Below are 12,441 nucleotides of genomic sequence, written 5' to 3' on the forward strand. Positions count from 1 at the left end.
GGATTTGGGCCTCTTCAGCCTGGAGAAGAAAATGCTCATTGCAGCATTCTAGTACTTGTAGGGAGCATATAAGCAGGAGGAAGACCGATTTTTTACATAGACTGATAGTGATAGAACAAAAAGGAATGCTTTAAAACGAAAAGAAGGGAAATTTAAGTTAGATGTTAAGAAATTCTTTACTCACAGGGTATGAGGCCCTCGCACAGATGCCCATAGAAACTTCCCGTTCCTGGAAGTGCTCAAGGCCAGGTTGGATGGGGCCCTGGGCAGCCTCATCTGGTGGGGGGCAGCACTGCCTATGGCACAGGTTTGGAGCTGGCTGGGCTTTGAGGTCCCTTCCAACCTAAGGCATCTCAGGATTCTATGATTAATGCTGCAACACAACAACCCTGACTACCTTTTTTTTCCATCACCTAACTACTCAGGTAGATTTGCTAAGCCAAACGCCACTGCCATGAATACCCAGCAGAGTTTCAGCTTTTTATATAGGAGTTCTGTAGTGCTTGGAGCCAGAAGCTGAGGTATGCACATCACACTGGCAGGCACAAAATCTCATTCCTGCTCACTCGGCTCAGAAGGCCAGGATGCACAGTGCGTGCACAGAGGGAATTCTGAAAGGTGACAACATTATTTCATGCAGCTTCTTATACATTGATTTGTTGTTTGAGAATTGGATCCTCAGGTACTTAGCGTCTTCCCAACATCTGCTTTCAGTGCCTGAGCTCTTTGGTTTTAGACCAGCAAAGTACAGAGGACACAGATATGTGCCTTTGTAGAGGATATATGCCCCCTGCACCTCTTGTGTCCATCACCAGACCTGAGCACAGGCAGTCAGCAGAAGAGCACAAATTCCCATGCAGTTCTCAAGAACTGCTATTTGCACCCCTTCTTTTGTTTCAGTACAAGTTTGTATAGCCCCATATCCAGAACAGCTGGGAAAGACCAGAAGGTTCAGAAGTTAACAGAGACCACACTTTCCTTCACTGCTGCAAAGGGGTACAGGAAGTCGATAAATACACGCAGACAAGAGAACCTGAAGAAATATGTGTAGATGTTTTGGATGACCAGCTCCAACAGAGCCTCCCAGAGCAATAGAAAGAGCTCTGTGACTGCGCCCTCCTGCAGGAAGCTTAGAACAGCAATTCCTGCCACAGGCAGCGCCTTTCAGTGCCACCTGTATCCAGAATAAAATCAAGTGTTTTTCAGTTCCAGCGGCTGGAGAAACTCTTAGATCAAGGGTGTCCAACCTTTTGGCTTGCCTGTGCCACACACAGTGAGGAGAAATTACTTGGATGCATGTAAAATATATAACACTGTTAGTGCACATAACAACATTTAGTACATATTTATTTATTAAAAAATAAAAGAAAAAAGGAAGAGAGAAAAAAAAAGTGGAATATTTGTCCATTTGTCACTTCTGCAATCCGCACTTGAGTGATGCGCAATGCACTCATGAAAAATAGTGCTAAAAATCACATCATAATGTTAAAAGTTGATGATTTTGTGCAGCCACATTACTAACTGTCCGGTGCCACAAGTGGCCTATGGGCCGTGGCCTGGTTTAGTGGCAGAGCTGGAGCGCTAGGTGAACATTTGGACTTATGACATTAGAGGTCTTTCCAACTCAAAACTGGTCACCGAGCAACGGGCTGTGACATCACTGAGTAAAGGATTGTGATTGCACAGCTCTCCCTGCTTATACTGGGGTTCCGACAGAGCCTGGCTCAGTCTGGCTTGTTCCTGGATTCAGCTGAGTGACTTTGCGAGGCTTGGAGGTCGAGCAAGGCTTTAGCTGTGCTGTGCGGGACCGTGCCTGTGGCTGCTTGCAGCAGCTCCCAGAGCTCATCCCCACAGCACCTCTCATGTTTCCCTGGCCCTGCCCTGTGCAAGCAGCTGGGGCTCAGTGAGGCGTGACTGCTGCAGCGGAGGTAAGTGGTGCAGGGACACATCCCTGAGGTGGCCACGGGGAGCATGGTGCTGTGCAGGTGGGGAGAAGGAGATGGCCCAGCCACAGGGCCAGGAGGGCTTTCTGCTGAGGGACTGGGGCATGACTATGGCACGCTCAGGGACAGTGAATGACTGTGAGCTCTCCTCCTCTCGCAATGCATGACACCACCACAGCAGCACTGGTGGAGAGCCACAGCCACCCTCCACTCTCCCAGCTGTATCTGCGAGCAGACCATGGCCACAGAGGAGGCATGAATGTGTCCCATCTGTCGTGATGTGTGACGAGACATGGTGTCTGTGATCCCATGCAGCCATCAGTTCGGTGTGGGCTGCATCCAGTGGTGGGTGAGCCTGAAGGACAGTTGCCCGCTGTGCAGGATGGCCATGAGGACCATCAAGGTCTCTGTGTGGGGAGGCAAGCATTATGTCAAGTGCATCGTTACCCTGCCCGCAGTGCTGGTGCCCGCTGACTTCCATCCCGGCACCACTGCTCAGACCAGTGTCACTTCAGCATGTGCTCCATCCCCTCTGCCACAGCCAGCCTGGCAGATGGCCGTGGAGTCAGAGGCGAGGGCCAGGCCTGGCAGCCTCCTGCTGTAGGGGTGGGCAGCACTGTTCAGGGAGCGATGCAACATCCTCAACCCCGTGCTGCCCTCCCTGCGCCAGAAGCTCTCTGCCATCCCTGGGATCCACTGGTGGCAGGTCCTGTCGGCAGAGAGTCTCTTCCTGTGCTGCCTGTGTTGGCTGGGGCCTGACAGGGACTTCATGCTCCAGTGCGCAGAGCCCAGCTTGGGTCCCACGGCTGCAGGCCGTCATCAGTCTGTACGGCACGGAGGCTGCGCGGCCTCGAGGATGAGGACAGCCATGCGGCCACCTCCGCACAGAGGAGCCTGTCAGCCAGCAGCACGCCCTACGGCAGCTCTGCGGGCCTGGACGCGGAGGAGCTCCCCGGCACATCCAGCGGGCTCCTTCACGGGGGAGCTGACGAGCTCCCCGCCTCACCCAGCCCTGGGGAAAGGGAGCGGCCCCGTGAGGAGCCGGGGCAGGAGGCGGCGGGGCCCAGCGCCCAGGGCCGGGGCGGGAAGCTCTGCTCTGGGGGGCCCCGGCGGCTCAAGAGGAGGAGGATGTCGTGCCCGGCCCTGCCGGTCTGGAGAAAGAAACATTCTTTGGGTCTGGAGAAAGAAACATCTGGTTAATCTCTCTCCTATTCATTAACTTGTCAATTGTCCCACTTGAGAAAGAGGACAGCCTGCAGGATGTGCCATCTACAGTCACACATAGGAAAACCTGCCTCTCTAGCCATACCCCACATGAGCACAGGAGAATATGTGATAGGCCACTGTCCATTAGAAAGGCAATGCTGGCTGCTTCCCCAACTGGAAATAATGTCTGGACAGCTTTTCTGCTTATTGCAGACCATGGCAGAACGCCTTTTGGGACAGTCTGTGTTCCTCATGTGTGCACTGCAGAATCCGCACTCCCAATTCCCGTTTGAAAAGCACAGACAGATGGACTGACTTCAAAGCCTGGCAACTTCTTTTCTTCCAATCCATTGACAATCATTGATTGACCAGTTACTATTAATTGAGATAAATAGTCTTATCCTCCTGTTGAACCTTTGTACTTTTCCCCTTCCAGGTATCACATTGCGTGGTTTACCCTTTGCTCTACAATGTTCCTTAATCGGAAAACTCACACCAGCTGCTCAAACCAAAGCTTTTGGTTTCCACTCTTCTCTGTTGTCCTTCATTGCTATTGTTTCATGCACAACAGTCAGTGAGAACTGTGCTCAAGCAGTGTTTTCAGCCCCAGCTAAACCATTATGCAATATAAAAAGACACTCCTCATCTTTTCAGAGGAAAATCCACCCTGAAGCGTGTGTTTTCTTCAGCTGGAAGGTCTTGCATCGAACTGCCAGCTTTAGAAGAAGTGAGCAGAGGTTCCAAAATCCTGAAGGGAACCTCTCTCTGCTACCGGAAACACCTACAAATGCATTATTTCTCTTCATACCAAATTGGTAACCTCTCCCGTTCAGTGCATTTTCAGTCAAGAAAGAAGTCGATTAGAGAACTGAAGGATACAAACTCTTGAACAGAATGCGTTGTCATCTATCTTCCCAATGTGGAAGAAGCTTCCAGTGGCTGGCCTGCTGCAGTACATCTTTCCTGAATGCACTGTCTCAACGCAAACCGTCTCACTCAATTTTCTGTCTTGAGAAAAAACTGTGAGGCATAAAGGAACAGTTTCATCAATGACGGACTGCGTCATAAAAAACAGGGTAAGGAAGTCATGCACATAATGCAGTGAGAAGAAAAAACCCAACAATCTGCATTGTTACTTGTCTTTCAATGTCATTTCAAATTGCAGATGTGTTCAGTAATAGAAAAAGGAGAGTGCTAAATACACTAAATGAAAAACACTTTGGCTTTGTCCCTTATAGAATGCAAACAGAGACTCCAAGTCTTTATGGTTGAAAGCAATCTTTCCTCTGAGGTGTTCTAGATTCATTCTGATGATGTGGGAGATCTGCTCCCCACTGAAATATTATATCAAAATATAATCCTCCTTTGTTCTTTAACTGGGAACATCTGGAAGAGAACTGGTGATCAAAATACACTAGGTAACGAAGTCTGGAATGAATCCCCACAGTTAGAGAGTTACGCATGTTTTATATAAAAGCAATCAGGACACTACAAAGCACTCAGCACTTTGAGCAAAGGCGAGTATTATTTTGTAAGGCATGAAATAAGGATACATCATTGCCAATCAAAATGAATTTCACGACAATAAAACAGTGGTTCTTTTTTCTTTTAAAGTCAGAACCAAAATATAATATGGCCAGTCCTCAACTTTCATACTCCTTAAAGGAAGAGATCAGACAAATATGTCAAATATGTTTAATTTTTTTTTTCTTCCAAAATAACTGATGGCAAAATAAAATATTTACATCACGTCGTACTGTGTAAACATGTAACGTCACTGTACAAAGAAATATACATGCAAAATAAAGCAAAAATGTAACTGAAACAACACAGGAAAATAACAAACAAACATTATGATATGAGGTTGGTACGAATACACATCCAGTTTTGAAGTCAGTTGGGTTCTTTTAAAAAGTTTCTGTACAACTTTACAAAAAACACAAAGGGAATAAATAGTATACAGTGGAAGCCGCAAAGCTCACAACTAAGCAAAGCTAGGTTATGGCTTAAGACCCATACATCTAACTATGGTGGGGTGTCTGTCGGCTTGGTTTCTTTAAGCGTGGCATCTCACACATACATAGATGACAACACACCCATATGAACTCAGTGATGCACAGAAAACCACCTCTGCCTTTTCAAATAGTTCACGTCAATATTACTTCAACCATAAAAACAGCTAATAAGACAATTACATTACGTGCCAGATTCTCATCATCTGGCCGCTGCTTTTTTGCATGTCTTCTTCACCAAAGAGCACAAGATTCATTTGTTCATTTCACAGAAAGAAGTGAGCACAGTTCTGAAAATTCTAAAAAGTAGTAAGCATTGAGACTGATTTAGGGAAAGTCGTACTTTGGCATTTCGAATATCATAATGAAGTTTACAAAGCATCACCTTATTTTTTAACTGGTTTGAGACTTGGGATACGAATCTCTCTCCCCCTCTCTTTGAAACAACCCCTAAAACTGACTAGCTTTGACTACATTCTATGCTAACCCTCAGCTTCAACTAATACAGACGGTGTGGTACAACACACCCTCCCCTGCCCACCCGGAACCCCCAGACACACCAACAAAACCATAAAGCTCGCCGTACTGAGTATGTGCTTTTTCTATATATTTATTACAGTTACAACAGAGGTCCTCATAAATAGTTGCATAAAATGTTAAAGCCACAACATTGCACATGATATGAAATAAAACAAAATCCCAAATGAGTGCATTTACAGTATTTCGTCCTGCTGTATACTGCTTGACAATCGGGTCGGCAAGCTGGGCGCCAACCAGACGTCCGTTTCTAACGGGCCAGCGAGTACCGACCCAAACTGAAGACCCGCACAGTGGTATACCACCATTGAGGAGGGAGGGGAAAAAGGATAAGGAGGGGAAAAAATTACAGACCGAAGGCAGGTAACAGTCTATATACAAGTAAGGCCTACATTTTATCAGAGCAAAACGATTCATTCTATTTGTATGCAAAAACTTTGAGGTTGGATGCACTTAAAAGCAGAGTCTGATCTCAGTGCACTGCTACGTGAGATACATACAGGCGAGGCAACTGGAAAGCTCTATGACCAAGTGAAAACCAGATGTCAGAAATGGAAGCCTTATCAACGGGCAGCCATTTTGGCGAGTCTTCTCCAGGCATGATTTCATTTTTGTTTTAACACCAGTGCTTTGAACATAGGCATTTCTTCCTTGAATAAATCTTGAAAACGGTAGTTAAGTTCACTTGCAAAATTCAACTCTTGTTTATTAAAAAAACTATTTTATTTTATTTTATTTTTTTGCAGAAACCTGAATAAAATACTGTTACTGTATCGCTCGCAACTGCTTTTTGCAGAGTACAGTGCTATCATCCTCCACCCCAGTGAAGTCTGCATTGCCGGGCCCACGCGTGACCTCGCATGGTCCCCGTGGAATGCACTTGCACACGAACATTCGCTAGCAGCTGGTTGGCTCGGGGTTTGCTTTCCTCAAAATTCAAGTCAACAGCTGATTGGCAGGAGGAGTCTTATCTCCAGTCTGATTGATCGGCAGGAGGAGTCTGTCTCCAGTCTGATTGGCAGGTGAAAGAGAATGAGAGAGAACTTCAGGCAAGATCAAACTCTTGGCAAGAGCCTGCTCTGTAAGAAGTTTTTAATGCTACGGATAGGTCGAACATCATTCTGGTGTTTTCGCCGCTCAATGAACGAAGTCAGTCTGGATATGTCAATGCTGTCAGCGCCTTTGCTATTCCCCAGCTGCAGCCATTGCTCCTGGAGGGTCAGTGCAGCCGAGGGACGCTTAGCTGGGTCATCCTGAAGCAGGACACATACAAAATCTTTGGCCTTCTGGCTAACTCCTTTGAAGTAGTCATCTGGGAAACTAAAGTCTAAGCGGCAAATATTCAGGCAAGTTTCCTCTACGCTTTCATCCAGGAAAGGAGAGACGCCACTAAGAAGGACATAAGTGAGCACTCCAATGCTCCAAACATCTGAAGTGAGGGAAACAGGATTTCCAAGAATAATTTCAGGAGCTGCAAACTCTGGGTTTCCAAGTAACTGGTGGATATAATATGTGGTATTGAGCTGGACTGCATCTCCAAAGTCAGCCAGTTTTATTGTTGGCTTAGAGGAACTCTGGTCCACCAAAATATTTTCAGGCTAGAAAACATAAAAGCAACAGAAAAAAAAATGTATTTTTTCAAATCATTCTAGCACACATTTAGTGCTCCCTAAATGACTGTTTCCCAACCTGCGCTGCCTGCTCGGGAACGTCATAAACAGTTATGGGTGATGATTGCTGCTGAAGGGCAGCTCCGCAAAGCTCCTGGGCAGTCCAACCGGCAGGCACTTCTGTGCCAACCACAGCATGCAATTAATGTGTTTTAGCTGCTGGCAGTGTAATTTTGGCAGGAAGTATAGCTCTGACAGATAAGACTGCATATGCTCACAATAACAGCTCTGCAAGATTTCACAGAAATCTGTGTTTGGGAACTTAATCTTAAAGAAAAGCAGTTATAGACAGAGAGTGAATAAAGCAACTACTCCATCTGCTTTATGACAGAGAAAACCAAAGGCCTTGATGTTGCACTTCTGCTGCAAGTTTCTAGGGGAAAAAAAAAACAACTGCCAGCCCAAACCCAAACACTGGCAGCAATTATTTCCAGCACAAAGGACCACATATGACCAGCAATTTTCAAGGGGAATGCAGAAGGAATTCAAACCTTCTGTTTTGATGTGAACTGAATCACTTAGGGATGGATCTCCCACCACACACTCCTTCAAACAGTCTCAAAGGGATTCACAGTTCTGTGCTCTCTGCTGCCAGTTTTCTAGAGGGAGATTTTCATGCATGGAACAGCACACACTGTTGGGAATTCCACTGACTCCTCACCTTTAGGTCCAAATGTGCTATTCTGCAGTTGTGAAGATACTGCACAGCTTCCAGAATCTCTCCCAGGTAGAGTCTGATCTTCCCTTCAGTGAGGTTTCCCCATCGAACAACGTAGTCTAGAAGGCGACCCTGGTCAGCCCTATTGGAATTACAAGGGTTACGTTTTAATACTGAATACAGAATTGAAAAAAAACCACCATACAATCAGTGTTGAAAACTATATAAAATCATGCCTGAAACTCCAGACTAAGACAGTCACCTACATATCAGTTTAATAGAACAACTATTTCCTTCCACGTTTAATAATAACTTGACGTTTTACTAGCAGCATTTGAGAACTAGATTATTTTGCTTAGATGTCGTCAAACCTCCCAGAAATCTTCAAGTGTCTTACTCATAAGGGCACAGTAAATGCCCTGGAAAGTCAGGTGCATAGATTTCATTTTACACACATTTCTAATACTAGTATGTAGTTGGTGGCGGTCTCAAAGGTATCAATAAGGCCAATGAGCTGGGGATGCTGGAGATTCTGCATGACTCCAAGTTCATGGGTAACCTGGTCTCGCTTCATCAACTTCTTATTCACAAACTTAGTGGCTACTGCTCGCTTGGTTCCCTTCTGGTCACATTTCTTAACGACAGAAAATCTGCCCCTGGAATACAATGTTGAAAAGAAAGAATTAACCAAAAGTTGCCTGAAGGAAAAATGTACTTATATCTTGAGACAGATTCTGAAATAACAGTTTAACTTCTAGTCAGATATCCTTGTGGTATAGTTTCTGGCTATAAATAAAGAGTTTAAAATGCACCCATCTTCTACAAAATGCGTCTGTACAAATAATTAGCTCTAGATTTAGACCTGTTTTATTGCACTTGCTGAGAACTCAAATAAGAGTGGTATCGAACTTTCAAAGGTCTGTCCATTAAGGCAGAAGAATATATATTCTTCATGAGTTGCTTCATATTTTTTCATATTTGTGTTCAGACCTTATCTGGCTTTAAATTTCATTCTCCGAGTAAAAAAGTTTTGGAGTACTTCACTGTAGAAGACTCTGTAGCCTTCTAAAACACCTGAAGAACATTCATCCTTTCAGCCTATGATACCACATCTGCTTAAGTATATTCTGTTTATGCAGTGCCATCTAGTGCTGGTAATATTTTGGCCTCCCCATTTCTATATAAAAACATAATTCTTGACTTTTAGGCTTATGTGGTAGGTATTTTATAAAGAAAATCCCAATTTTTAAATGAAGTCTATATCTTGACATCTTTGAATATCAGCATACAGAACACACCTGCCAAGCTCAGCCACTTCATTGTACAGGGAATCAAAGTTGTCTTTCCAGATTACCATGATTCCATCATTTCCAGGACCTACAGAGAATATGAAGAGAGAAAGGATAATACAGACATTTACTACAGTCAGATTTTCCTCAGAACTAAAGTTTTTGTTGTTACTGAATTGAGTAACAGGTGTTTGGATATAATCAGATTTGAAAAGAAAGCAGAGACGGGCCTACCTAAAACTCGTAGACTGGCGGAAGATGAAACAGAACCCATATCGTTTGCAGCTATACATGTATAGATACCATCGTCTTCTGCAGTGACGCCAATGATTTTCAGTGAAGCTTCTCCTAAGTCACTGGGAAATACATTGGCATCCATAAACTTTATATTCAATTTACAGACCTTGAACTATGGAAATTATACGAAGTTAGAGTGATCACGTTAATACTTCTTACTGTACAGGTCCTATGCTCTCTCTTCACAAACTTTAAATCTGTCACTGCTATTTCAGAAGTGTCTTTTGAATGAAAAACTGAACATGAGCCATTAGTGTGCTCCTGCAGCTTGGAAGGCCAACATTACCCTCGGCTCCATCAGAAGAGGGGTGGCTAGCAGGGACAGGGAGGTGATTGTCCCTCTCTATCCTTCTTTTGTGAAGCCCAATCTGGAGTACTGCATCCAAGTCTGGGGTCCCCAGCATGGGAAAGATGTGGAGCTGTTGGAGAGGGTCCAGAGGAGGGCCACTAAGTCAGAGGGCTGGAGCACCTCCTCTATGAAGACATGTTGAGGGAGCTGGGCTTGTTCAGCCTGAAGAAGAGAAGGCTGCAAGGAGACCTCATAGCATCCTTACCAGCATTTAAAAGGGGATTATAAACAGGAGAAGAATCAGCTTTTTACAACGGTAGACAGTGATAGGACAAGGGGGAATGATTTTAAGTTGAAGGAGGGAAGATTTAGGTTGGATGCTGGGGAAGTTCTTTACTATGAGAGTGGTGAGGTGCTGGAACAGGCTGCCCAGGGAGGTTGTGGATACTCTGTCCCTGGAGGTGTTCAAGGCCTGGTTGGATGGGGAGGTTGGTGGCCCTGATGTGTCAGAGGGGGTTGGAACTTGATGATCCTTGGGGTCTCTTTCAACCCAAGCCATTCTATGATTCTAATGTTGCTACTTCCAGAGCATTCAACTCTCAGTGGAGACAAGAAGAGCAGTGCAAACACTTGGCAGGCCTTCCCTAGGGTTTTCAACTCTAGGCTCAAAACAGCCCTAACACTATGTTGTACACTCACAGTACAGCATATTTTCAAGATTTTCTATTGTTCTTATTATTTGCCTTTGGATCTCAGTTACTCTGAGTTATTTGAGTGCTGGCACAAAAACCACTTGCCATGGTCTTTACCCTGCCATATTTCTGGGGAAATATGAACATGAATTTTAGGAACATGGGAAAATGACCCTCCTCCACAGCTCAAAGGATGTTCAATTATTTTATACTAAAATCTGTCAGCCATAACCAAAATGATTTACTGGTTATAATTCTGTAAAAGTAATCATAGAATCATGCAATGGTTTGGGCTGGAAGGGACCTTATATCCCATCCAACTCCAGCCCCCCTGCCACAGGTGGAGCTGCCAACCAATAGACCAGGTTGCCCAGGGTCCCAAGTCAACCTGGCCTCAAATGCCACCAGGGATGGGCCATCCATAGCTCCTTGGGGTAACTGTGCCAGTGCATCACCACCCTAAATGGATCACAATATGTTAATCCTAGTGAATTTAGCTCTACTCATCTCATAATGGTTGTGGATGCAGTAGTACAGCTATCACAATGCCCTTGTCTCCCCATAGCAAGTACATAGGCTAGACATTTCTTCACACTGAAGTTACTCAGTAAAAAATATTTACTGTAAATAAATGAATGCTTTATCAGAAAAAAACCTTCTTCAACAGGCAATTTAGGATTCCAAAATACAGTAATATCTGCTATTACACATTTGTTTGAATTACTAGTTAGTCTGTTCAGTTCTATTATAGCAAAGCTAAAAACAAACAAAAACATTTGTTTCTGTGCTTCAATTATGAAGATGGTAGCACTGTCATTTTAATAGGAAACAGAAGTTTTTCTTTGCAAAATACTATCGTGTGATCGTTCTGAAAGCAGTCATCTGCCCTCAGAATGATGCACGCTACTAACAGAAATAAAGGACTGGCAGTGTGGCATGTCACAGCATTGGAATGTCACTCTTTTATTTTTGAGATGTTCAGTGTTGAGAGGAAAAAGAAGAGGATATAATTAAGAGCGACACCCCAAACCTATCAAACCAAATAAGCCACTGAGGTTACTGACAGTGATTTTACCTTTTATGACAAGGAAATGTACTACACAGTAATTACTGTACCTGTACGAAATGCTGTGATGACCGTCATTGCTCAGTGTGTTATGATCAGGACCTTTCCAAGTAACTGAAGCCTTGGGACGACCACAGACTTTACACCTAAGCACGATGGTCTCTCCTGTCTCACATGTTACCTCACTCAATGGTATTATAAACTCTGGGGGAACTGGGAAAAAAAAAAACAAAAAAAAAACAATATTAATAGCATTAAGTCAACTGAAATTCATCAGTACAATTTGCATTTCTACTCCTTTCATCTTCTCTTTTCTATTAGACAATCTAGCATAGCACTTAAAATCCAGAGTTTATCTATTCTTCTATTCTTGGATGATGTCTACAGCTACCTCACTTTCTGAAGCTCTGTAGAATTAATAACTTTTCCTCTTCATGAATTAACTTAATTAAACTTAAACATGATGTTACCACAATGCCAGGTAACCCTGAAATCTACAGTGGTGACCCAAACACTCTGGGCCAAGTAAGCTAAGCAAAGCCAGCAGTGAAAAGTATTTAAGGATGTGCTCAGCTAGGCAACCTGTGTAGCCAACTGTGTTTGCAGAAGGGAAGACAAAACATCTCATTTACTGAGGTACTATATTGTTGTCCCTTTTTGCTTACAGGTGAAACTCAAGAAGCTGACTCTTGTCTCAGTGTCACTGTATTTCTCCTGATCAGCCTCTGCCCTGGAGAGACTCTGAATATTTGCTAGGGAACAAAGAGCAAAATGAAGTGACA

General features: G+C 44.2%; 1 protein-coding gene and 1 pseudogene across 4 annotated transcripts in view; one reads left to right on the forward strand and one right to left on the reverse strand.

The window, feature by feature from the left end:
* Positions 1–2,181: 2,181 nt before the first annotated feature.
* On the forward strand, positions 2,182–3,143 carry LOC146762007 (uncharacterized; annotated as a pseudogene).
* Positions 3,144–4,830: 1,687 nt separating this feature from the next.
* The window catches only part of TRIO (trio Rho guanine nucleotide exchange factor), a 221,798-nt gene continuing 214,187 nt past the window's right edge, over positions 4,831–12,441 (reverse strand). For 3 of the 4 annotated variants that reach the window (XM_085537841.1, XM_015854391.3, XM_085537842.1), the window contains 6 exons: positions 11,710–11,872; positions 9,550–9,671; positions 9,325–9,403; positions 8,482–8,682; positions 8,030–8,168; positions 4,831–7,296 (listed from right to left, as the gene is read on the reverse strand). In XM_085537841.1, coding sequence (XP_085393967.1) covers positions 6,754–7,296; positions 8,030–8,168; positions 8,482–8,682; positions 9,325–9,403; positions 9,550–9,671; positions 11,710–11,872 — 1,247 coding nt within the window. In that variant the 3' untranslated portion in view covers positions 4,831–6,753. The remainder of the gene's footprint in view (positions 7,297–8,029; positions 8,169–8,481; positions 8,683–9,324; positions 9,404–9,549; positions 9,672–11,709; positions 11,873–12,441) is intronic. The other variant, XR_014942818.1, reaches the window with a different exon arrangement.

Source organism: Coturnix japonica, chromosome 2, assembly GCF_054131305.1.
Source record: "Coturnix japonica strain WE chromosome 2, WE-NBRP24, whole genome shotgun sequence".
Taxonomy (NCBI): domain Eukaryota; kingdom Metazoa; phylum Chordata; class Aves; order Galliformes; family Phasianidae; genus Coturnix; species Coturnix japonica.